Here is a 26392-nt window from a genome sequence, read left to right on the forward strand (position 1 = left end):
TTTTGGTCTGAAAGGACAATTTTTCTTTGATTTTACTGAGTGTCTTCATGCCAGAGTTTGGTATCAGCTTGCCAGCCTGGCTTGGCTTGAATTCTGTCCTTTTAAAATTTATTTGGTTGAACTGGCAATTCTGAGTATGCTCTTTGTTCAAGTTGGATTCCACTGAATTCTCAAGTTTGAACATTGGTGGGATTCTCAGGGTCTACATTGGCTTGGAATCTCTGATTTGATATTTCTTGAGCTTAGAACAGCTTCCCTGGTTATCTCGGTTTGGGTTTGAGGATTCACTGGTTTTACATTGATTTGGATTCTCTGGTTTGACATTTGTTGCGCTTCTGCACGAATTTCCCGCATTGGTTCTTTGGTGGCTTATTGACTCTCTTTGCATTGGGAGGCTTTTGGCCAGGGTTGCTTGGCTTGCTCTGGAGCTTTTCGTTACTGTTTGCAGTGGAGAAAGGTTGGAATTTCCCCCTCTCCATAGGAAACAATGAAGGATAGCTGGAGGCACCCTGTTCAGGGGCCTTCATTTTTGACCTCTTGTTCCAATTCATGTGCAACTTGGGGGTTAGTTAATGAATAGATGTTAGCAGCAATTCTGCAATTTTAGTTCTATTAGCTTAAAGAAAAGCCCCTCGTCACTCCCAAAAGATTCCCCACAGGGAATAATGGAGCCAAATAACGCTGGAATCCTGAAAAAAAAAAATCTGGATCTGAATACTCAGCTGGTAATTGGGAATGAGATAACTGGCAATACTGATATTTTTCAGCTTCCTGATACCTGGATCCAAAAATACTGATATTTTTCAAGGCATACATCCCTATTATACTGTTGAAGAGAAAGCACTGTGTTAGAATTGGCCCTCAGTCTCCTCGTAGTGACTTAAGTGACTCAACTTGCTATTTAAAGGATAGTTTAAGAAATACATATTGTTCTGATCTCTGTCCTATGGGGGGGGGGGGCGCATCTATTTGACTGGAAAATGTTTGTAGTTTCTGACTGAATAATCAATCATGAGTGGGATGGGTGAAAGCATTTTTCATTGCTTGAATTGTTTTTTGCTGTTCCTTTTTTGCCTCTGAGTGTGCTGAGCATGTATAGTTAAAGAATGGGTTTGGGTTTTTTTATAAAGTGATACACAGGGTATGGCATTAGTAATGGTTACTGTATAGTTCCAAATAACCAGCAGTTCTGTTCATTCTGTTCAATGTATATTTCTCATAGGAAATCATGATTAATTGAGGTTACAAGGGTGTACTAAAATGGCAGCTCTGATGGTTCCTTGATTGAGACCTGAAAGGGCTGGAGGCTGTCGTTTGGACTCTTGGCTGAAGGGTTAGTTGAGGGGACTGTTGGTAGCTTGTTACCTTGGGATCGTGATGATTCACTCTCCAGTATTGTGTGGTTTTGTTCTTGACCACCTTGTCATCCTTAAGAATTAACTTTTGAAACTGGTGTACTGGTTTGCTGTAGTGAGGTCGGACTCAGATGGTAGAATGGACCGTACCATTTTCAGATCGCAGGTAGAGGATCTATGTCCAAGCTCATGCAAATAGAAAATCAGAACAGCAAACAAAGTGATGGAATAGAATATTTTCCCCTGCTGTGCTACTTTTCTGTTTTGCTTCGTTTTGAAATGCACAAAACAGTCACAGCTGGAATGTAAGTGGTAAGTCCATTTTACCATCTCAGCATTCTTCCACCTCATTACCACCTCATTTTCCTTTTAATGTGAACTAGGTCTGTTAATGTTTCCATTTGTCAGATTTTTGCTCAATCATATCCTCACAAGACTGCCATGAGCAAAGTTAGTATTTCTTAGTCTAAGTTTTCCTGTAATTTTCCTGTAGAATAAGATTAATAGTACCCTGTGCAAAGAGAGTTATGAAGATCTACTGGATATCAATTGTATGTTAAATGCAATACACTTATATTTACTGCAGTAAAGATTGGACTTTTGGGTGGTGTAAGTGCATCGAGTCGTATAGAGAGCTTTCCAGGCAGCCAGGGCTTGTGTGTGTGTGTGTGTGTGTGTGTGTGTGTGTGTGTGTGTGTGTGTGTGTGTTTGCTGTCTCCCCGTATCACCTGGAAGTTCTCAGGAGGCGGCACAGCAGTCATGAAGTCCCTGGCCACTGGTGCCCTATGGATCGGGCTGCCCAAATTCTAGTTGCTGGGGTGATCACCCCAGGAGGGCGGAACATGAAGTAAAACCATGAAGCCAAACCATAACCAACCACAGAAACAAATAATGAAATAAATAGTGTACCGGCTATCAGTAGGGGTAGGGTAGGGAGATCAGCCATTATGTCCTTGTACTCTTGAAAGGAATAATTTGCGGATGAACAATCATTATTGAGAATGCATACTACCTCTTTTATAAAGCAATCTAATTTTTGTAACTTCCATTTTTTTTCTTTTGCTTCTGGAAAGGTTATACTTGGAGCAGACTTTAACTGAATAATGGATAATGTAGTTGATAGGTCAGTGAAGAAGGGGTGTAATACTAGGACCCTTTATAGCATTATAAGAAGACTCCTCTCTCTTTTAAATGGTCACTACATAACTCTTTTTAAACTTATTGACACTATATAACTCTTTTTAAAAACAGAATAAGACCAAAAGTAAAGATAAGAATTAAAAAGCCATATCCAAACTACAATTATAGTTACATTTTGAAACAAAGAAAAAATAATATAAATATATAATATATTAAACAATGATACAGTAAGTAATGACAATATATAAAAATGTTATTAATAATTTATATATCTATTTATCTACTTTTCTTTATTCTAAAAATATAAGCAATATGCTATCTGTTTAACTTGAAATTATTTAATTGATCTTTTGTTCACATAGTTCATTAATTTTGCCATCGCTGCATATTCAACTGGTTTATTTTTCCAGTATTCCCAGAATGGACACACTGCTTCTTTCCATTTTGCCGTGAATGTTACTCTAGTAGCTCTTACCATATATCTTCCAAAATTCTGGGAATTTTTTTGGCAAAATGCCTCAAAGCTTCCATAGTGAATTTAATTTTCAAAATGTTCTGTATTTCAGCATGTATTTCTTTCCTTTTTTGTCTTTTACCATATCAACTACATATGATAAAAGGTACTATCCATTTTTTCCCCATTTCCAACATTTCTTTTATAGGTAAATAAAGTCTTTATTGGCATATATAGGATGACACAGTAAATTTCCAACATTTCCTTCATAGTTTTTTTCCATTTCTGAATATACCACTGATAGAAGATCTTATACAAAATTTCTCTTAATGTTTGACTGGCTGGAATTTTATATCCTTTATCTAAAGAGTTTCCCATTGTTGAAGAGATATTTCTTCCTCAAAATTTCACATCCATGTTACTGTGTTTCTGTGTCAAATTGAAGTAATAACTTATAAATCCATCCTAATAGATGCTGTTTTTGTTGCATCATCACCTTTTCAAATTCAGTCAACTCCATTATCCCTCTTCCTATGCGAATTTCCGTTGTATATCTTGAAACTAATTGAAAATAGAGTAACTAATGTGCTTTTTTTGCCTTCATCCTTCATCTTTTGCCAAGACTTAATTTCTCCTTGAGAATTTGTCATATTTACATACATTATAAAGTCATTATTTTCCCTCACATGCTTATCACAATATGCCTCGATGGAGGACATTAATGGGGATATTGGAGGGCTTGTTCTTCTTCGGGTGGATTCACTACAGAACTTTTTGTCATCTCAAATCAAACTGAACAGGGGTATAAAACAAGGTTGTCTGTTTTCTCCTTGCAATCATGATTGGAAATCTGTGTATCTAAAAGTGTGATGGAATTGTACTGTAAAACTAGCAGCATCACACCTATATGTTAAAATGGTCTTTGATCGTTGAATGGGGAATCCAAAAGGCCATGGAAATGTACCCAGGACAGGAAGATGCACAAATAAGGCACTTCAAAGGCTTTGGGTAACTGCATGGCAAGGAGGGAAGTTTTCTTGGAGACTAAGAACACAGACCAAGGTGATTCTACCATGGGCTAAGCTAAGAGAAGCATCTCTTGGGCAAGAGGTCCCAACAGAACCGACGAATGTATTCAGCTGAGCAATCTCTTTAACTGCATTTATATTTTATTTCTTTTATTTCTGTTTTTCAATAAATCTTTGAGAACTCAGCTGGTCTGGAGTCATTGAAGGGAAAAGGACCCGGGATTGGGGCGAGATAGAGTGGTTCTCCTAAGCTTGATCTCAGCCTCAATCTTCATAAAAAGCTATTAAAACTGGTCCTCAACACGTTAAGCCTTTATACAGATGATGTTGTTGCCTTTACAATGGACCCAGATAGTTCCAATTAGAAATTTAAAATGATTTGATTTTTTCCCAGTTTGTGGGGTATAATCTTAATGTAGAAAAAACAGAAGCTGTATTGCTTAATTTAATCTCTTCTGGTATATGTTATATAATCATAGGTTAATTTAATTGGCTTTCAAATATGCAATTAAATATTTAGAATGTTAAACTTGGTAGACATAATTCTGAAATCTGGAAAATTAATTATAAATCAGTAATCCCAGACATTAAAAGTATCGTCCAATGCAAAATATAGTCCAATAGTGGGTCTGTCGATTATTGGTATAGTCCAATACCTCTGAATCTTTCCATTGTGGGCCTTATATATGTAGTCAAAATGAAAGTGATATTTGCTGGCTAATATTTCTGTAATAATTCCTAAGACTGTTTTGGGTGAGTGGCAAGCAATCAGGGGCGTACCTAGGCAAACTGGCACCCGGGGACAAAACCTGAGTTTGGCGCCCGCCCTCCCCCACCCGGCGTATGGGCAGCCAACCTCCCCCACCATGACCAAACAATGATTTTTTGTACCAGCTCACAAAACACCTCCCACTCCCATCAAAACATACATGGCTCTCTCCCCACCAACTCTTTTCCTAATCACAACAACCCTATGAGGTAGGTTGTTAGCCTGAGAAACAACTCCAAGTCAGTGCAAGTGGGTATTAAGCATGTAAATCTCTCACAAATCACCCCCAGCAAAACATTTACCAAACAAATGTCAGAAACATCTCTCACAAACCCCCTCCAGTGCAATCCACCCCCAAACAGCATCACTTTCAATGAATTGTTTTAAACTAGGGAGCTCAGATTCTTCTTTTTTAAATCCACCTGTAAAGGGAGAATCTGGGGTCCCCAGTTAAAACTAAAATTGAAAGTGATGATATTAGAAGTGGATTATCCCCACCCTGAAACAGCATCACTTTTTGAGGGTTGGAGATTCAAGATGAAGAACAAATAGCAGATTCGGCTGGAATCTGAGCAAATTTGAAGGGCACATTAGGACAAAAAATTGTCGATTATGTCCTGCCAAATATGAACAAATAAGAATGCACAAGGTATTTGGAAATTATTTTTTGGTGTTTTTTCAGCCTGCAGGGAGTGCATTTTTAAAGCTAGTGGCACCATGATTTCAGGGCATCATCCAGAGACTGCCCTGATGATACCACCCAAGTTTGGTGATGTTTGGTTCAGGGGCAGAAGCTTTGCTTCTGGAGGGGGGGGGTTGAGAGAGTTCTGAGAGAACTCAGCCCACAGGCTTTCATGTGCAGGAGCGGGAAAACAAAATAAGCCTTTTGGGGGCCCATAAAATTGAACCCCCAGAAGCAAAGGTCTCCAAACCTGGATGCTATTACCAGGAGGCCCTCCTGGAGCCACCCTGAAAGTCTGGTGTCTCTATCTTCAAAAATGTGCAGCCTGCCTACACACTCAGAAATTCCCCATTGGCTACAATGGAGCAAAGTCACTGCAAAACAAAGAATCTTGGGCAAATTTCTTGGGGTGCCTGGAAGGGGTGTATTTTTAAAGCTAGTGACACCAAAATTTCAGGGTATCATCTTTTAACTATTCTTATGACGCTACCCAAGTTTGGTGAAGTTATGTTCAGGGGGACCAAAGTTATGGTTCCTCAAATGGGTAGCCCCCATCTCAGGTTAGCTCCCATTGAAAACAATGGGGATGGGGCACCCCCTTTGGGGGTCCATAACTTTGCTTCCCCTGAACCAAACATCACCAAATGTGGGTGGTATCACTAGGACAGTCTCTAGATGGTACCCTGAAATTTTGGTGCCGCTAGCCTTAAAAATGCACCCCCTGCAGGCCGAAACGTGAAAAACACTTTAAAAATAAAAAAAACACTTTCCAACTCACAGATGTGTCATAATGTGGCAAGAGTGACTTGGCTCTTCAGTTGGATGTGAGAGGCTACAGATCTTGAGAACTTTTCTATAAATAAATACAAATGATAGGAAAGAGTATATGAGGGCAATAGCACAATAATTCATGCTCTGTGTTGTTGAAGGCTTTCAAGGTCAAATCAACTGTCTGTTGTGGGTTTTCTGAGCTGTGTGGCTGTGGTCTGGTAGTTTTTGCTCCTAATGTTTTGCCTACCTCTATGACTGGCACCTTCAGAGACATGTTACGGTAAGATGTGCATCTCTCTGTGGTACAGTGTGCAGTGATTGTGTGGTGTAGTATCTATTTTGCCCACCTCACAGGTGGGAGGGGGGTGCGGCGCATCTGCATGAATTATACTTAGACACATGTCTCTTGGATTTTGAAATGCTTCTGACCAAAGGAGGAGAGCATATTTTCTTTAGAATTTATGAAATATTGATTCAGTTAAATGTTTGTAAAAACTATAATCCTCACTTTCTACTTAAATGGAATCGTGGTCTTGTATATGAGATTTCTAGCGATCTCCGGAAATTTGCTTTAACCTGAGGATAATCTTTTACAATAACCTTGTATGTTAAAGAACATCTGCATAAGATGGTTATTAAATTTATCTTATCAGAAGCTGCAAAGATGCATAATGTTTCTAGTAGTTCCTAGTATTGTTATTTTCATTTGGTGGATTTCCATCATAAGTGTTGGTACTGCTCATATACTGTGAATTGTCAGAATAATACATGTGGAAAATTGAGCAGAGGATTAGTGATTAATGTGCTTCTAAATCCAGAGGTCTTTCTATTGAATTATGTATCTAGTTTTTCTGTACAATATTAGGATATCCTTTCAGTCTTGTCAAGATTGTAATACTTGCTTTTTGCTTGGTAGTGGAAGCAAAACATGGCACCAGGTATGCAGGGGTGGGTGGAGAAAATTAAAGAAGTTTTTATAAATGTGACGCTCACTATTTTATAGAAAGAAAAGTGTTTTCTGCATTTCGATTGCTTATGGAGTTCTGTTCTTAATTACATTGAATTAAATTAGTAAGTGTATTAGTTACTCCTGTAAGATTACATTTTCTTTCTAAATAAATTAGAAACTGTCTGCCTAGGCTGAGGAGGTGGGAATTGGGTGAAATTATCTCCACTTTTACACCAGCAGACACTTCCCCCCACCCCCTTAGTTGCATGGGTTTTTTTTTTGTCCACACCACTATTGTAACTTCTAGCATTAGCGTTTTGGAGGTCTCACTGGGTTTACCGCTTTACTACCGCTTTACAGGAACCACCATTCCCTTCAAGACAGTGATCGCATGCTTTTATATGCATACGGAGATGTATGAGATTCAAATGGAACCTGCCACATAGACTTTATAAACTGAAGTTTTGGATTGAATTTGGGGGAGTAAAAGACCTCTGTTTAGTTGCAAACAGGTATATTTTAATTGTTAAAGCAATCAGCTAGCTCAGGGGTAGGGAACCTGCGGCTCTCCAGATGTTCAGGAACTACAATTCCCATCAGCCTCTGTCAGCATGGCCAATTGGCCATGCTGGCAGAGCGACTGATAAAGGATTTACCCTCTGGAAAATCTGGAGTGATAAAACTGAGCTGCTTGTTCAGGAAGCTGAATCGATGGCCCTTTCTGCACAAGTCATCTAGAACTTTTCCAGAATGTTTTTGAACCCCGCCCTTTACCATGATGTTTGTCCACAGTCACCTCCTCCAACCATTTCATAGCTGTGATTTGGGTTTAACATTTTTTTTGGGAGGTGGGATGTTATTCATTGAAATGATGCTTCATTGATTCTTTGCCTCGGTTCTCTGTAGCTGTTTAATCAGTGCTTTGTAGATTCAACCAAACAACAATAACAACGAAACACAGAAATAATGAAAATAAAGAGGTGTTGGGGAAAGGAGTGAAGTCAGGGATGTGAAAAAATGGCACTGAGGAGAAAGTTGGGCTACGGCACAGAGGTGTGGAAAATGGCAGTGGGAAAGATAATCATTATAAATAAGACCACAAAGAGAGGGAAGATAGCTTGGAAACATTTTATTCAAAAGAATCATTGTAAAAGAGGTTTAAAAACCTGTGAAAAAGTTGCTTGGAACATTTCAGAATCCAAAGGGGGAAAATAACAATATAGAACTCCACAGAGGACACGTTTTATTTCTAGCCTGAAGTTTCTTGTGTTGGAAGGATCAATGTCACCTCCTTTTCTTGGTGATTTAAATCATGATTTAACGGCGTTACTACAGTCACCTTGATTTAAATCACATGACACATAAAGCTGCCTTATACTGAATCCGAGCATTAGCCTGTCAAGGTGAATATCATCTGTTCAGATTGGCACCTATTCTACAGGGTGTTAAGTAGAGATCTCTCACATCACATTTTTAGATGGAGATGCTGGAAATTGAAGCTGGGACCTTCTGCCTTTTAAACAAATGCTCTACCACTAAGCTGTAGCCCCCTCCCAAGTTATACTGATAATTTTCTCTTTTCAAGTTTTGCATAAGGATCTTTCAAAAAGTTATAGAAAATAAGCTGACTACATAAAGTGCAGCCCCCCACTAATGTATTTGCTATTCATAATCAATCATATACCTTGCATAGTTAAATTTTCATGCTTGTTAATGAGCTACTGTCGTTCACAGAATTGACCAGGCTCCTGGCTTCTCCCTCTGGTGGCAGAGATGAAATTATTCCAGTGTCTGCCTCCTCGGGCATGAACTCCTCAGCACACCCTGCGGAGCAACTATCTATCAACCTAACCCATGTTAGCCGCATTATGGAGGATTGGAATGACATCACCCAGACACCTGCTGATGCTGCCTCCCTGAAGGCTGGACTGCTGTACAATGCCAACAACAATGCTTCTTTAGGGACTTGGCGAGGCCTGAAGAGCCCTTCCCTCGCTTCGGCTGTCTCCCACTCCAAACTGAGCTACCTGGAGCGTGTGGTGCTGGAGATCGTGGAGTCAGAACGGATGTATGTGCGGGATTTACGAAGTATTGTAGAGGTGAGTCTGTCTGCCATGCATACCTGTTAGGAGAATCATTCTTAGCCCATTGCTACACAGCGCATTTAGTTATTGTTAAAAGCACTTCATATTCTGTTTGTTTCTTGTGGTTCAAAGTAGTTTACTTTTATAGCATTTCATAAATGGTATAAAAATTGTTTATCTGGATTATTTTCTAATGTAAAATGCTGTAAGTGTCTAATGAAAGCTATGGGTTTTGGCTTGAATGTAATATCCCCAGGTGAACTGATTGGGTTGCTGAACCCATAGCTTCTACCTATTTACATGGTTTCAAGGCTTGGTGGTATGTCTTATTTGGTTGCTTTCTATGTGGCAATTCTCATGGCTTGATATGACTTGACAGAATTACTTGGGGAAGATCATAGACACTCAAGAGCTGCTCCTGCGGCCGGAACAAGTCAGTGCACTCTTCGGAAACATTGAAGATATTTATGAATTAAATAGGTGAGTGTGATGTGTGGCCACCATGATTTCTATGGCACTTACTTTCTTTCAGTTCCTTGTATTGATTTTCAGTTTTGCCTTAAAAATAAACCAGGAGGTGACCTTCCATAAGTGGTCCCAATCGCAGTCGGTTTACACAGTGTAGCAGAATAGAACAGCAGAATCCTGAGATGAAAGAATGGACTATGTTGATTCATACTGCAGGTGAGAGTCTGAACAATTGGAAGCAGACCAGGAAACTTCTTGGGATTGTAGTTGATAGCTCAATGAAGATATCTACTGGTGAGGGAGACAGATTCTGTTGTGGGGCTTATTAGGAAAAACCAAATGGACGGTATCCTAATTCTCTTCAGTCACACACTGATTCTAGCAAGTATTTTGATGGGAGACCATCAGGGAATAGCGGAGTCATGATGCAGAGGCTGGTAGTGAAAAACCACCTCTGAATATCTCCTGCCTTGAAAAACCGATGGGCATGTATTAGCTGTGACTTGTCAGCAAAAAATAATAACAGATGTATGGTTTTGGTTGTATTTGGAATCCTGTGTTACAGTTCGAGTTACACCATCTCAAGAGGATATTATAGGCCTGGGAAAAGTATATAAAAGGACAACCGAAATGATTAGGGAGTTGGAGTGCCTTCCTGGCAAGGAATCGCAAAAAATTGGGACTTCTTAGTGTCGACAACTGGTGTCAATGTGAAGAAAGAGGTTTATAAAATGAAATATGGTGTGGAGAAGTGGATAGAAACAACTTTTCTTCCTTTAAACCAAATACACTCTGAGAGGGGGCAACCATTACATTGGGGTAACAGGATAAGTCCAAAACCAGCTACAAAAATTGAGGCAGAAGGAAGAACTTTTTGTGCCTTTTTGCCTGGGGTGAGGAGGGGAAGGGGTGTTGGGATCAGAACTAGGGGATAATTAAAATGCTGTTTTTCAAAGATGAGCTAGCCTGAAAAGAAATCCTTTGTTTATATGGGGGAGAGTTATTTCCCTTTTTGTACATGGGAAGTATCAAACATATTCCCTCTGAGAGACTGGAAACTTAGATCTGTGGCCAGGTATTTGTAATGATTGAGGAAGGTCTGGATCCTTCTTATCCAGTCATTTAGATACTGAGTAAATTGCTGGAATTGGACCATTGCTTATTGTTTCAGAAATCTGGTTTGTTAGTTGAGAATAACTTATCTGGGAGGAGGCTCCAAGGTCCTTGAGGGAAATGGCCCTCAACTGAATCCCTCTTAGGGTGAGTTTTTGCATGGTTGATAGTAGAGCTGCCCTGCATTCCTTTCCAACTTTGGTATGATTCACTGCTCTTCAATACATGCTCCTTCTATCAGTCCTAGGCTCACACTGAGGTGTAAATGTGCACAAATTGGGTAACAAACTGCAACAGAATGTGGGTCCCTGGGGGTTGAGGGTCTCAGAAGCACCAACCATGGGTGGGATGTCCAGCTGATTAACTATTTTTTCCCCTACTCAGTGAGCTCCTGCAGGACCTGGACAGCTGCCACAATGACCCTGTTGCCGTGGCAAGGTGTTTTGTGGACAGGGTAAGGACATGAGAAATGTCGTGGTGATCTTTGGTGGGGGTTGATGGAATGCCATGACTGGCACAGTTGTGTGAGCCCTTTGCCACTTGTATGGTTGCTTCCACTGGTCTGGGTTTAATCCACCAATATTTAGGATGAAGTCTTGGTGTATTTTTTTGAAGGCACATGATGTGACGACCTTACTGAAACCAAGCACTTCTGGATTTGGCTGATACCTAGATGGGTCTCTCTGGGAATCCAATGTATTTTTCATCCAATGTATTTTCCCTCTCCCTTCCACAGAGCCAGGACTTTGATATCTACACTCAATACTGCAACAACTACCCAAAGTGAGTATCCTTCACAGTGTAAAAATCAAGAGTGATGTCATAGTGCCTATGGAAGAGTGCATTTTCCTCTAATAACAGAAGTGTCTTTAACTCAAGAATTCCTGTGCAATCTCTGCCTAGGTTTGAATGCAACTTCCAGCCATTCTTTGTTTCTATGCAGCTGAGCCTGTGGGAGCCCTCAGACCAGAAAATGCAATATTTCTGGGTTTATGACAAACCACCGTTTGGTGTTTCAGCCAAATGCGCAAACCATGATTTGCCCTTGCCCGGTAAACCAGAATTACAAAACCATGGTTTATGCATAATGTGAAATCCTGGCCTTCAGTAAAAGTGCTAACCATAGTTTGCAGGTTCAGACATAATGGCAAACTACTATTTGCCATGGAAGTGAATATCTTTGATTTACTGGATGTGTTCAAGGGGGCAGATGAAGAAAAGGATTCTACCCACCCCGTTTGTTGACATAATGATAAATCATGCTTTTCATTAAATCTGAACTAAGCCAAGTGTCATAGCTGAGTGAAAGTTAGTTGGTAGGCAGGGCTATATCATTTTCTGTGACACAAACGTCAGATCCAGCACTATGAGCAACTGAAGTCTTCAGCCTATATAAATTATGCTAATAAGCTAACTTCATGTAATTTGTTTTGCTTATGCAAGTCAAAACAAGAAGAATAGAGTTATGCATGGTAATTAAGGCACACTCCTGTCCTCAGGATGCTCTGCTCAGCGTTCCTCCTCGCCTTCCCACTCCGAAGCAATTTCATGAGATATTGCTCAAACATTTTCAGGCATTGTCATGGTCCTGGAGTGTTCCTTTATTGCTTGATTTAAAGCAAAAGGTAGCACTTCCTGGCTGACAGATTAGAGCTGCAGCATTAAGTTTTGACTAGATTGGCATCTCTGTACAGATTGATACACTATAGTTTTAAGGCACACTGCCGTCCGTCTGACACACTTTCTCATCTGTAAAATTGAAAGACTGTCCTCAACTTATTGGAATGTGTAAGTGAATGAGCTCTATGGGTTGTGACATGCTAAATGTGCTGCAGAATGCATGCATCCTAGAAGAAAATATTTTGGAAGATGTTTCTAGACAAGATGTAGCTCACAATAACAGTTTCTTGTGAAGCTTTGAAGGGATGGCTTTGCTCAGGAGAAGAGAGCTTTTCCTTGCAGTGGATTAGTTTGCTGGATCTCCTAATCTCCTGTGCTTAGTAATGGAAAATCTCTGCAGGAGTCAAAGAATGCGCCACATTGCTGAGCGTTGATGCCTTTCTGTATTAGTCTGCTTATCATTAGTTCAGCATCTTTGTTTCAGATTCCTTTTCTTTAGAGTATTTGAATCTGTCTTTGTCAGTTCTTCCTAGAGTGTACGGGAGGTTTGTGTGTTTTGAAGCTGGTGCCATTAATTGAATCTGATTCTGGTCCTTCAGCTCTGTGGCAGCACTGACCGACTGCATGAGGAATAAACAATTGGCCAAGTTCTTTCGCGAGAGGCAAGAACAAATCCGTCACTCACTGCCTCTTGGCTCCTACCTCCTCAAGCCTGTCCAGCGCATCCTGAAATATCACCTTCTCCTCCAGGTAACCTGTGCGATGACTCTGGGTTGCTTGCATTCTCCAGGTTTGTGATGTTGGGTTTCTGGGGTGGTATGGTTTTATTTGGAAGAATAAATATTTGTATTAATTCACAATACATGTATTCCTCCTGAAATGAGCAGGTCTGTGTTCTAGAAAACATCACCTTCTAGACATACAGAAAAGTTGTAAAGTATGCATTGGCATAATTTTTGAGAGTTAGTATAGAGGCTGGATTTTTGTGGGCATGGGAATTACTTTTGTCCATGTGGGCTACATATGGGTAAATATATTGTGGGAATTAGTTACACAAGAATGTGGTTTTCCAACAAGGCTGCTACGTCATAATCAGTCTTAAGTCATAGTTCTGTTATGGAGTAGAAACTGCATGTTCTTGCCTAATAAAAGGAGCCATACCTTATTTTAAAATAAAATCATCCACAAAGAAATTCTCTGTTCTGCTGGCAAAAAATAAGACATCTGACCAATAATATTTAATTTCACTGTAAGAAAACAATTCTCAGCTTTCTTAGCAGACCTAATTGTGGAAATTGCAGTTGTGGTCAGCTAATGAGGCCTTAACTCTGCAAGAGCTGAATTCAGTGTAGATCTCTAGATTAAGTGTAACTAAAATAATTTGTCACATCAGAGTGGCAGTCAAACAGAACCCCATGCCCAAAGAGGTTGAATGAAACAAAGCAAACGTTCTGGAGAGAGGCTTTCTGGCATCCATTCTGTAAATGCAGTACTCATACTGATCTACACTCTTTTCACTAATAATCGAGTGTAAACGCAGTATAAATCCAGTGATACAACAGCAGGGAAATCTTCTTTTGAACAGTTGACAGAAAGGACTGGTGTAAAATTCTGTGAGGTTGTTTAGATGAAATATGATGTCATCTGCAGTCTCTAGAAATTAGTAAGGTGAGCAAGATCAGGGATTCCAAATGGGTGGAAGGAGTGTTAGAGGGACTCATGCCATCTGATTCTGTCTCTTTTGTCCTAGGAAATAGCCAAGCATTTTGACTTGGAACAGGACGGCTATGAAGTGGTAGAAGAGGCAATCGACACCATGACATGTGTGGCTTGGTACATCAATGACATGAAAAGGAAGCATGAGCATGCTGTGCGATTGCAGGTAATTAAGAAGGAGTATACTATCCTGGAGAAGGATCCATTGTGACATCAAGCATGAGTGATGGATGACTGTAGTAGCACCCACTCAAACTTGGAACATTAGGCAGATAATTCTGATGATGCCGCCTTAGTCAGACTACTGGTGTTTCAGTGATGAGTATTGTCCAATTTGACTGGCAGCAGATCTTAAGGGTATCAGGCAAAGGTCTTTCATATCCTACAACCTGATTCTTTGAATTAGGAATGCGAGGGTTTTAACCTGGGACCTTTTGCATGCAGAGCTGATATTATGGCACAACCTAACCCATACAAATAATCCAGCCTACCCTGGATAATATAATGCTGAATGAAATTAACATGTAAAACTCAGTGGCAGCCAGGATTGACCCAGATTCAAATCCCCATTCTGTTAATGGAAGCTTGCTGGACAACTGAAGGACACTTTGTAAACCACCCTGGATTATCATTGGACAGAAAAGCAGGGTATAAATAGCTATACCCCATTTATGTGGTTTCTTGGAAGTGGAGGTAAAGGCATTCTACATAGAAAGATCCTGTTATTGATAGCTGACCAGTCCTAGGACTGGGCCTTGGTATTGAAAATGGGTTCTGTGCTTCTACCTTACCTCAGGTAAGCCATGGGAATGCCCTCCTAAAAGTACCCCAGTGGTTCTAAATAGAGTGCCTATTCTCTCAGACTTCCTCATATTTTCATAGCTGATTCATTCCACATTTCCCTTTTGACATACAATTATTACAAGTTCTGCTTTTATTAGATTATCTCACACACAATCTTGTTAGGGCCCCACCCTTACTCACTTTTAATGTCAGGGAGCAATGTTAGCGGAAATTAATGGCAAATTGCCTTCACTTGGGATTTTAAATTTTGCAGTTCTTGAAGTTTTGGTCGTTTGTGTCAGCTTTATTGTAGGGTGTTAACTTAGTTTTCACGTATATTTTTTAAAAAATGATCACCAAAGGCAGGGCTCCTTTGCAGATAACTCATAGTAATTTGCAGATAACTCATAGGAGCAGCAGTGGCGTAGGAGGTTAAGAGCTCGTGTATCTAATCTGGAGGAACCGGGTTTGATTCCCAGCTCTGCCGCCTGAGCTGTGGAGGCTTATCTGGGGAATTCAGATTAGCCTGTACACTCCCACACATGCCAGCTGGGTGACCTTGGGCTAGTCACAGCTTCTCGGAGCTCTCTCGCCCCACCTACCTCACAGGGTGTTTGTTTGAGGCGGGAAGGGCAAGGAGATTGTAAGCCCCTTTGAGTCTCCTGCAGGAGAGAAAGGGAGGATATAAATCCAAACTCCTCCTCCTCCTCCTCCTCCTCCTCCTCCTCCTCCTCATCTTCTTCTTGTTCTTGTTCTTGTTCTTCTTGTTCTTGTTCTTCTTCTTCTTCTTCTTCTTCTTCTTCTTATTATTATTATTATTATTATTATTATTATTATTATTATTATTATTATTATTATTATTTTTATTTTGTCTGAACCAATCAAACCAATCAATTATTTGAAGGCAAAATCCAGGCTGTTGACTGGATTTGGGCAAGAAAATAAGGGCAGATTACTAAAGATGAAGGGTCAACATTTCTAAAATGTGTTCAGCATAGTTGTTGTTTTTCCTAAATGATCTTATGAGATCCTGAGGTCTGTTACTCCATTTGTATATCAGATTGTGATCTGTGAGAGCAGCAACAATGCCTTTTCCTATGTTTAGGCTGGATGCAGGAGTTGCTGAATGAACACCCAAGGTTGATGATTCAGTCCTATCTTCTGTATTGTTAGGTTTTTATTCTGGATGCATAGAATACATTGTGGTAAAGAGGAAGATTTGGGGCTCTTTGATCCACAATAAAGTTGGGTCATCCCTTCTTTTCTGTTTCTTATAGAAAATTTCAAGCAGGATAAGTACTGAAACTTTCTATAACTTGAGGATGTGGGGAGACTCTGTAGGGAAGAAACCAAAAGATTTGAACCATTCTTTACCAGAAACTTGCTTTAAAGCTCCTGGGAGATCTGTTTGTAAGGACAAAATGTATGCGAAATGGATACTGTCTTTAAAGAGACATAGAAGTTTAATGTCTCAGAGTTTACAAAGTTCAAGTGACTTGTTCGGAGCTGCTGAAGTTCCATCACAGAACAGGCACTTGTTTTGATCCACGGAGTTCTTTTTTTTTTTTACTCTAGGAGTCACTTCAAGTCACCCAAAGAAATGGTATGGTACTAGTCTTCTCTCTGACTTTTTTTTCTATTGATTACAGGAAATTCAGTCATTGCTAATTAATTGGAAAGGCCCAGATTTGACGACCTATGGGGAACTAGTCTTGGAAGGCACCTTCCGTGTTCATCGGGTGAAGAATGAGAGAACTTTCTTCTTGTTTGACAAAATCTTTCTGATAACAAAGAGACGGGGTGATCACTATGTATACAAAAACCACATTCCAGTAAGTGAGCTCAGTTTTTGTGATTTTGTGTCCTATATAGGTAATAGGTGAGTGAGTCTGTCATTAGTTCTGACTCCCTTTTTGAGAAGCAAGTATTTCATGTCAAAGAATCTGGTTCATTCTCCATCAGATACGATCTCATACGTGGCAGTTTATACCAGAATACAAATTCAGTTTAAAGGACTTCTGTGCAAATATGATTACATGCTTATAATTTCTTCCTAGAAGTGCTGCCACTTCCCTCACAATCCTATTTACATCCAGCATGGAATAGGCACAAAAGGTCCCTTTTTTATGAACACTCACATAAAAACTATTTAGTGTGAATTTGTTACACTCCAGAAAGCATTGTATATGAATGCATAATAAAGGAATAGATTTTTCTGTACTAACAAATTCAAAAACAAGGGGTAGTAGATCTTCCAAACTGATTAATAGGAACTCGGAGGGCATGAGGGAATGCATGAGAGTCTTATTACTTCCACACAGCCCATTTCCATACTCCCATTTTGGTTCAGCTGACGCATGTCAATTGCAACAGTGTCTTAATGAGCAAAGAAATTGTTAAAATTCAGAAACTATGTCCAAACATACCACAGACTCACTTCAGGCCTTTTGATATTTTTTTTCTGCCCTATCTCTGAGCTGCTCTTTCTCTTTCTATTCAGTGAGATCATTGTATGTTTATTTGGGGACCCTGTCTTGTTTAGAAAGGGGACACAGAAGTGTTTTAAATAACTACAGTAAATTTATTCTACATATAATCCAGATCATCCTAAAAGCCCAACATCAGGCAGCAACAAATAATAAAATTCAGCCCCTTATTACATAATCTTTGACCTCCATGCCAGCCAACCAACCAAAGTGAAGAGCCATTAATGCCATTTTGGGAAACTTCTCAGCACAAGGAAACCCACTGACACTTCTATCCTGGCAGCCCTAACAGTGCATAGATGCTAAGTTTAGGAGAGTTGGTCTTCTGTTTGCTTGGAGATTGTAATGGACCTTCTGCATTCATGTATGTACAGTGTTCCTCCTTGATGCTGATCGAGAGCACCCGAGATTCACTCTGCTTCACCGTCACCCATTACAAGCACAGCAAGCAGCAATACAACATCCAAGTGAGTTGATAAGCCATTAGCATGTGAAAATCAGCTGAAAGTGGTTCTTTGCCAAGGAGCAGAGACAGTCGTAGGTATGGAGAGGAGTCAGAATGGGGCCACAGTGCAGAGTTGGAAGGAGTCTGGTGATAAGAATGCTAAACAAAGATCACAGAGAATGTGCAGGACTGTGATGGAGAAGGCAGAATGCTAGCAAGCTGATTTGGGAAGGGGCTATGGGGTGTACAGGGAGGGAAGTCAGCATGATATAGCTAGATCTTGTCAGATCTTGGAAACTGAGCTGGGCTGGTACTTGGAAGGGAGACAACCAAGGAAGACTCTGCAGAGGAAGGCCATGGCAAACCATCTCTGCTTTTTACTTGCCTTGAAAGCCCTTGGGCTAACTATAAGTCAGCTGTGACTTAATGACACTTTGTGCACACACCTGTGGTATGTGCATTTGAGAGAGAATGGAAAGGAGGTGCTGGCCTCACAAGGGCTGGGTGAGCTGTCTGGTCATCCAACCAGATCTCTTTTATTACCAGGCAAAATCAGGGGAGGACAAACGGGTTTGGACTCACCACATCAAACGTCTGATCCTGGAAAATCACCATGCCATCATCCCCCAGAAAGTGAGTGGGACTTCCTTCTCCTTTCTCATTGTGTTGATTGTGAGAAAATTCATGGGGGTGAAATCACTGTGAACTTCTGTTACTTCTGCCTCAGTCATTTTCTGAGTCTTAGATGGAACCAATTCTGAACAAGTTTTGGGGGTCAGGAGTAGAGTGGGGAAATATGCATTGTATGTGTAAGTTCTTGCTGTTCTTCAGAGTCCATCTACATTCTCATGTCATGGGCCTTAGAAATGTCATACTGTGGGAGTGTTGGTATAGGGTTTTTTTAAAAAAAAAATCTGACTTTTTGATCCAATTGAAAAAAGGATGGACACTTAACAATCAAAAAGAAATTTGGACTCCTTAGAATGTGGGAAAGGCACTTGCAAGGGGAACATCCCCTCACTTATATTTTCAATTTCTCTGTTTTCCTGATAGTAAAAGGAAAATGGAGCTCCTCCATTGCTTCAGGTCTTGAAATCAGTTGTTTTTTCTTCCATTGGGTACTAACCACTTTCTTCCCTTCAGGCCAAAGAAGCCATCTTGGAAATGGATTCCTATTGTAAGTTTTCCCTCTGTTCGTCTTGAAAGTCAGTTTTCTTGCATCCTTTCTTGTTTCTGGTCTGTCAACGGCCCACTGTGCCAGGCCTAGACAGGCCTAAATATCCCAGTTCAAGCCTAACAATGTGCTATGTGGCACAGAGGGTCAGATTCACTTATTGGGCCTTGGTAATTCACACAGCAGAGGAAGCAACAGTGTAAGAGTGAGATTTTGGGGTGGGGGGTGGCCACATTCTATGTGAATGATATAAATCATTGCCTCCTTTTAAAATATATTTGTTTGTTTTAAATATTTGTAGCCCTCTTGTTGAAGTAAGTCTTCAGGGTAGTTTACATGAATAGTACAACATCAGTTTTAGCAATGATTAACCAGTGTTGTGTTAGCCTGTATTTGCTTGCTGTAGCCTTTGATCCTCTAATGGCCTGTGTCCAGCAACTCTGTGCATGGAATTTAGAGTTTTCCCATGTTCCGTTTTGTTTCTGGAGTTTCTTCCAACCCCTGGAAGGACCATTCCCAGGGACATGGGACCCATGCAGAGAAATATCTGTGAGTTCACAGCCAGCAGAAGTGAGGAAGGACAGGGGGTGAAATCACTCTTTCTTCTTCTTCCTCAAGTGGTGAACCACTAAAGAAAGGGGCTGATTTCATCCTCTTGTCCACCTTTATTCTCTCCCACTGACTAGCATGGCTGTTCTCTGCATGGATCCTGCAACATCAGGAATGATCTTTCTAGGCATCAGGTGTGGCTGCAGGAATGGAGTGGAATACAGGAAAACTCCCACACTTGAGTGGCTGGATTCATGCCAGGATGCTCAGGGAAGTGGTATTAGCTTGGAAGTGGTATTAGCTTCCAGGATTCTCAGGGAAGTTGGTATTGGCTTGTGACCTGGTCATGCCAAGTGGGACCCGTTACCAGGCTTTCATACACGTCCTCCTCCTTTTAGATCCTTCTCGGTACAAGTACAGTCCAGAGCGTCTGAAGAAGGCCTGGTCTTACCAACAGGCAGAAGATATTCCTCAGCAAGCCAGACAGGGGCGTCGGCAATCAGGTACACCGGGTGGGGGTAGGAATATACCTGACAAGGCAGTGCTGTGAAATGGAAGCTGCTCTTCTAACTGCATCCTGTTGGCAGCTATATGCTGAGCAGTGCTTGTTTGGAGGGTTTGGATGGGCCCCCCAAATATCTACCAGGAGGTTTATGTTCAGTGGCCTTATGGATGAAGTTGTTGTTAAACATTCAGATTGGGTCACAAGCTGACATGTGCTTAAGTATCTACTTTGCCAAGGACCAGTGACCTCTAGCACATACACACAGAGAACATAGTTTTGTTTATGCTAGACAGACCTTTGGGTCACTGTGAACTTCTGTTACCTCTGCATCAGATGATTTAGGAGTAGATGTGTTGGTAGACATTATGGTTATTTGGAAAAAAAAAAGGGAAATTCAGGACCTAAGAAAAGGAAAGGCCTTGAAAGTGTGTCCAGATGATGCACAGTTATTGCAACAGAAAAGAGGCAAAGTGTGGCCAGCAAAACCTTGTTTGGCATCTTTACAGTTTGACTTGTGCTTGAGAGGGCTGTACATTCTGGCAAGAACTCAAAGACATTCGTACACAGGGAGAGAGGGAGGGATAAGTGGAAGCCATTGCCTTGTGTAGGTGTCATGAGCATTCTCCTGTTAGTGCTCCCTATCTATTTCTTATTTTGTTTTAGAATTGTATGTGTGAGTAAAGGTATCATAGTATCCAGCTGAACAAAAACTGAATTCAGATTACCTCAGTTTTTGTGGCTCTCCAAAGGAATACCGAAGACATGGAGAGTAGAAGCTGGCATATTGCAATATCAGCAAAAGTTGACTCATTAACAAATATTCCCTTCGCTATTCTACTTTTTCCCTCTGGAACAAATGTGGCTACACCTATGCAGGCCATCTATGGAAGAGAAAATGCTGGAAGAGAGTTCTGTGAAAGACTAATAGTTTTGCCTGGTGGGAGGGAGAGATTTGAGGTTGTTTTATTTTGGATTTAACTTGATTTTTTAAAAAACAAACACGATTATTGTAGCAGTCTTGAGCCATGAGGAAAGTGGGGTATGATTGTTTTGATAAATAAAGGAATAATCATTATTGTTTGTACAACTGACCTGGCTAGTTGCATGGTGTTCTTAAAAATGTGGATTGGCCCTTATTGTTAACTCTTCAGAGCCATCTTAAAGGCTAGCATTGAAATCTGAAGGTGGGCCAGAGGTCTTTTCTTTTGCTATGACAAACTTCCCCCCTCACTTCCTGTACAAGGATGGACCAAGTTCATATTCATGAGACCTGGATAGGTCTGAAATGAAGCAGTGTACTTACACTTCAACCAGTGCTCTCTCAGCTTTTGTATTGTCCATTCTGGTTTGAGGCATCTCTTCAGATCCTTGGGACAGAAGTCTTTCCTAGACTGAGACTCCTTGCATAGGGAACTTTGGAGGTGAATCTCAGATCTTTAGCCTCAGCCAGAAGCCTCTCTTACTGACCCCTGCTGATTTCTCTTGAGCCTGTTGTACACAAACAACCTTCTTTTGTCAGTGCCAAACAAGTGTGTGCAAGATAGGGCTGGCTGGTTCCATTTCAGTGAATCATGTACTCTGTAATTTGTGTAAACAAGTCCGCACAGATGAGGTTTTGAGTTTCTTTTGACCTTCCTCAATTTCTTTCCTTAACAAAGAGTGCTCTTGTCAACAGTTGTCATAAATGTATTAAAGCTGGTGTCTAAATTTCTTGTGATAAAACTGAGAAGTAGCAGTTTAGACCATGTTTATTTTCTCTTTCAGAAACTCAGGAAAATTAAACATAGTAGACATAGGGGAGTTCCCAGGCTATATTATGTGTAAATATATAACATGGGACAATGGCTATGTTGACTTTGGGAAAGTTGGGAGCAATAAACAATCATTTACCCATAAGACTAGCTAATTGCAATGTTTTGGTGTATCACAGGTGTGGGAGGAATGTTAGTTTATGACAGTTAGGAGTATGCTAAGGGTGTATCCATAATGTTTTAATCTTTGGTTGCTGTGTCAAGGAATAACTGATGTACTTAATTCTTGATTGCCTCAAGCTTATATTTATGTGTCAGATAAAGATAGTTCACTAGACAATCTCTGGTGGGGGTTAGTGGCAGCCCCTTTCTCTTTTTGCATGCTCTGGATTATCCAACGATGCTGAAAAAGTGTGCCTCTATTGAGGAGATATTGCAAGGCAATCTTGAAAAAAATGGCATCTGGTTCTCTTACAACGAAAGTTTCACAACAGCAATTGTATTGAAACGCAGGGGGGAAATCTTGAAGGGAAAGGGCCAGTGTTATAAGGGATCCCATGATCATTTAGTCTACCTGTTTCCTTGAGAAAGAGGATATCAGAGTGTTGCTTGAGACTGCGCTGGAGCCCTTTTTCAGAAAGATAGGCCTTGTGGAACATTTCCAATAAAACCACACTGGCTCTAACAGGCATCTTGTGCCCCTTCCTTAGAACCATTCCATGGCAAAAACAGTGCTAAGAAGCTCCTAGACGGACTCCATAGCTCTACTTCACAGCGTAATGAACGCCGAAAATCTGGTGCGGGCTTCCTTAATTCAGCATGGAGCACAAAGTTTCTCTACAGTATGGTGTCATGGGGCTGAGAGGAAAGAATTGGAGGGATTCTGACCAGAGATCACTGGTCTTTAGTAAATTGGGGGTGTGTGCTTTGTCTCTGGGGTGATGTAATGGCTGAACATGACTCTCAGTCTCCAGCTACTATGAATGGGTGGTACTGGCTCCTAAAGCCCTAGAGGCAAGGCTGTGTATACTCCTCCTTGTGTTCGCACCAAAACTGGCACCATAAGAATCCCCAGTTTCTTTTTAAAATCTGTATTTCTCATCCGTGTGGCTTTTGAAAACTTTGAGAAGACATAGGCTGAATTGAACAAACTCTCAGAAATCCTCAAGAGCAAAAATGGACCTCTGAGTGATAGAAAGCTCTTGGTCTCCAGTAGGATGGTATTTGCTATCACAACAGTCCCCAATTGTTATACCCCCCATTCTGGTTCTTGCCAATTTTTTTTTTGCAAATTCTTTCAAAACCTGAATCTTTGAAACAAAGCAAGCAACACACAGTAAGAAATTGTGCAGCTAACCTTTCAAAACTGGCAGAATCTGTTCTGTTTACAGAATGTGGATGTTTGCTTTGTGCAGAATTTGAATAATAATATGTGAGGGGGGAGGGGAAAGTACACACAGCCTTATCTGTAGAAATGCCGTTGGAAGAAGGCAAGGGTATTTATATAAAAAACTTGCTGGCCTTTCCATTCCTTTAACGTTGGTGGCTTGTAAGACCACAAGGCTGATGCATGCTGAGAGTGGGGTGTTGGAGAGGCATTTTCTCCCCTGGCTAGTGGAGGTTGGTGCTCTTCTGCTCTGCACTTAGTCTTTGAGGTGTTTGCTTCTGGATGGGCTGAGGCTGGTGCTGGGCTACTTCTGGGACAGTTTGGGTGCTTCTGGGCTCTGAACCAGTAACTGGGTTTCAGGAACTTATTTAACCGACTTTGTGTTTTTTTATCACAGAGCCAACAAAACAAATCCTCAAGCAACTGAGCAGCAAAGGTGAGTGAATTTGCCCCTAACCTCCTCCCCCAAACATATGGGAAAGGGGCTCTATATGCAGTGGTGCTTCCCTAGGCAAAGTGGGCTGGATGTGGGGATCTAAGAGATACCTGGTCTGCCTTTCTCAGATTAATTCCAAACAGCCACTGTGAGCACAGATTAGAGTCTCTCGGCCCGTGCAGCTTTGATGCTGAAAGATCAGGCAAGATAGTTCTCCATGTTGAATAATCCCAAATAGTTCATTTACATATTCATTGAGTAATAGCTTTCTGTTTGCTTAGAGTTTATCCACTGCCTTGGGGGGGGGGGGGGGGGGGGGGGTAACCACTGCACCCACTGAAACTGAATATAATGATATGCCTGTAGAACAAATGGCTCAGCTTGACTGTAGCTATTTGTAGTCATACAAAGTACATCTGGAACAGGTATTGGGAATTGGCACTAGTGAGGAAATAAGCTGAAACTAGTTGAAACCCTTCCCACTGCTTATAACTGCCTTTGTTTTTCTCTTTCCCCCTCCCCACTTCTGTTTTCATATACTACAAATGTGGCAGTAGGACTAAAGGTAAGCTCCAGAAACTGTGGAAGGGAAAACATGGGAGTGATAGGTAAAGGTTTCTTTAAATGGTCAAGGCACTGGGTGACCTGCAGTCGGCTTTGGGTGCCTTACAAAATGCTTTCCACAGTGAATACTTGCTGCCCACTGTTGTAGTCTCCCAAAGAGTGAGAAGTAAGTCACTGCTGCAGGTGAATAAGAAACAAATACAGATCAGGCAACCTGGATGTGAGAAAATTGCCCCAAGATACATCTCCATTGGCCTCTCAGCACTAGTGCCTTGCTAAAGGGAGCTCTCGCTTGCCCCACTTCCATTAGCATGCGGACAGTGATGGTGCTCTTCTGGAGTTTGGGGAGCCCCCACAGCCCTCCAGAAGCTTGTCCCAACAGGAGGAGGAGCAGACCTTTCCCCAGGAACATCCTGAAGAGTTGGCTGAAAGTGATGGCAATGAGAAGGAGATGGGGCCAGAGGAAGAGGATGAAGCGGAGGAGGAGGAGGAAGAGGAGGAGAGGCTGGTAGGAACGGAGCAGGTGGCAGATTTTGCAAGCTCCTTGATGGCAGTCCTCCATTGCTGGCACTATCGGGCCAACGCTTTGCTTTTCTCCTGGGGCAGCACGGTGAGGTGCCTGTTCAACCTCTCCCCTCATCTCCCTTATGCTTGCTGGCTTGATGCATGGCTCTCACCTGCCCTCCGCCATCTTTGGCTGTCTTCTCTACAATCTCCCTGTTAACCAGGCCTGGGCCCAACCTGCATCTTGAGGCTGGACGATGGAATGGGACCCCTCACAGCCCACTTCACAGCTAGCTGGTTAACCCTTCAGTCATGCCAATGACACACTTTGTGCTTTGCACACTCCCACACTGGCTAACAAGGTTTGTGGTTTGTTAACCAAAGAGGCTAGTTGGTCCTGATTACCACTGTCCCCGTGGCAAGCCCCCTTTTTGCAGCTCTTTTCCTTTTGCTCGGAAAGGTTCACCTTAATAGATTTGAGAGTAAGATGAAGCTAGTGCTGTTTGCCAAGTCCTGGTGCCTACAATATAGGACCCTCGTTGGGTCCGGTATTAAGGATGAAAGCAGACCTACCTGTGGACAGGAGCAAATATGGGGGGTTTGGCTGTGGGGGGAACTCTTCTCCCCACACCCCTAGCTCTTGTAAAGACAAGCCAGTCACCTACTGACTGAATCCTGATTGATTGATTAATTGATCAATCCTCTGTCTGGCACTGTGAAATAATTTGAAGGCTTCAATTAAAAAATCATTTGAGTTTATTTGGAGAGGAAGACTTTGTAGTTGACACAAGAGCTGGCCAATCCTTACTGTGCAAACTTAACTTTTTTGGGGGGGCCAAAAACTAGGTGAATGCCTCCAGCTTGGACAGGATCAGGGCAAAAAGGCTGCCTTGTGCCTAGGTAGCAGTGAGTATGCTTTATAGCCATCTCACATCCGTTGTCTTCTTATGAAGCTGCCCAGTGCATCTTGCAAATAGCTTGTCAAGGCTGTTTGCCATTCAGCTGCCAACATCTCCGTGCTGTAGGGTGCCTTGATGATCAAGTCTGGAAGGCTGCAAAGAAAGCTGCTGGTTGCCAGAGTGGCAAACCAACCAATGTTGCCAATGCTTGTCTTCCTTTACTATTTGCAGTGTACCAACCATGTGGAGTTATAAAGCAATAAGCTCTTGGCCTGTGGATCACCCCAATTGTCAATATAGTCCAGCAGTTTGTTTCACACAGAGACCACTAGATGCCCTAGAACAGGGGTAGGGAACCTGCGGCTCTCCGGATGTTCAGGAACTACAATTCCCATCAGCCTCTGTCAGCATGGCCAATTGGCCATGCTGGTAGGGGCTGATGGGAATTGCAGTTCCTGAACATCTGGAGAGCCGCAGGTTCCCTACCCCTGCCCTAGAAGGTCTGCAATCAGGATGCGGAAGCCAATACTTCCCCCCTGACTCCAGCACTAATATTCAGAGGTATACTGCCTCTGAACATGGAGGTATTATTTAACCATCAGGGTTGATAGCCAGTGGCAGACCTATTCTTACATCTAATTTGCTTTTAAAGCCAGCTAAGATGGTGGCAGTCCCTGTGTAAGAGGTGGGTTTGGTTGGTTTGCCCAGGGGCTGTAGTAATTGACTCAAACCTACATGAGAATTCTCTTCACCCAGGAAT

At 41.5% G+C, this 26392-nt stretch overlaps 1 protein-coding gene across 8 annotated transcripts in view; it reads left to right on the forward strand.

The window, feature by feature from the left end:
• PLEKHG3 (pleckstrin homology and RhoGEF domain containing G3) overlaps positions 1–26392 on the forward strand; it is a 73711-nt gene that overhangs the window by 39673 nt on the left and 7646 nt on the right. The window contains exons 2-16 of one of the 8 annotated variants that reach the window (XM_048485785.1): positions 8883–9247; positions 9612–9712; positions 11198–11267; positions 11550–11596; positions 13033–13183; positions 14184–14315; positions 16582–16764; positions 17793–17885; positions 18410–18496; positions 19007–19040; positions 19985–20089; positions 22553–22639; positions 23627–23665; positions 24220–24230; positions 24540–24839. In XM_048485785.1, coding sequence (XP_048341742.1) covers positions 8954–9247; positions 9612–9712; positions 11198–11267; positions 11550–11596; positions 13033–13183; positions 14184–14315; positions 16582–16764; positions 17793–17885; positions 18410–18496; positions 19007–19040; positions 19985–20089; positions 22553–22639; positions 23627–23665; positions 24220–24230; positions 24540–24839 — 1734 coding nt within the window. In that variant the 5' untranslated portion in view covers positions 8883–8953. The remainder of the gene's footprint in view (positions 1–8882; positions 9248–9611; positions 9713–11197; positions 11268–11549; positions 11597–13032; positions 13184–14183; positions 14316–16581; positions 16765–17792; positions 17886–18409; positions 18497–19006; positions 19041–19984; positions 20090–22552; positions 22640–23626; positions 23666–24219; positions 24231–24539; positions 24840–26392) is intronic. The other 7 variants (XM_048485784.1, XM_048485786.1, XM_048485787.1 and 4 more) reach the window with 7 other exon arrangements.

The sequence above is a fragment of the Sphaerodactylus townsendi genome, linkage group LG02, assembly GCF_021028975.2.
Source record: "Sphaerodactylus townsendi isolate TG3544 linkage group LG02, MPM_Stown_v2.3, whole genome shotgun sequence".
NCBI lineage: Eukaryota > Metazoa > Chordata > Lepidosauria > Squamata > Sphaerodactylidae > Sphaerodactylus > Sphaerodactylus townsendi.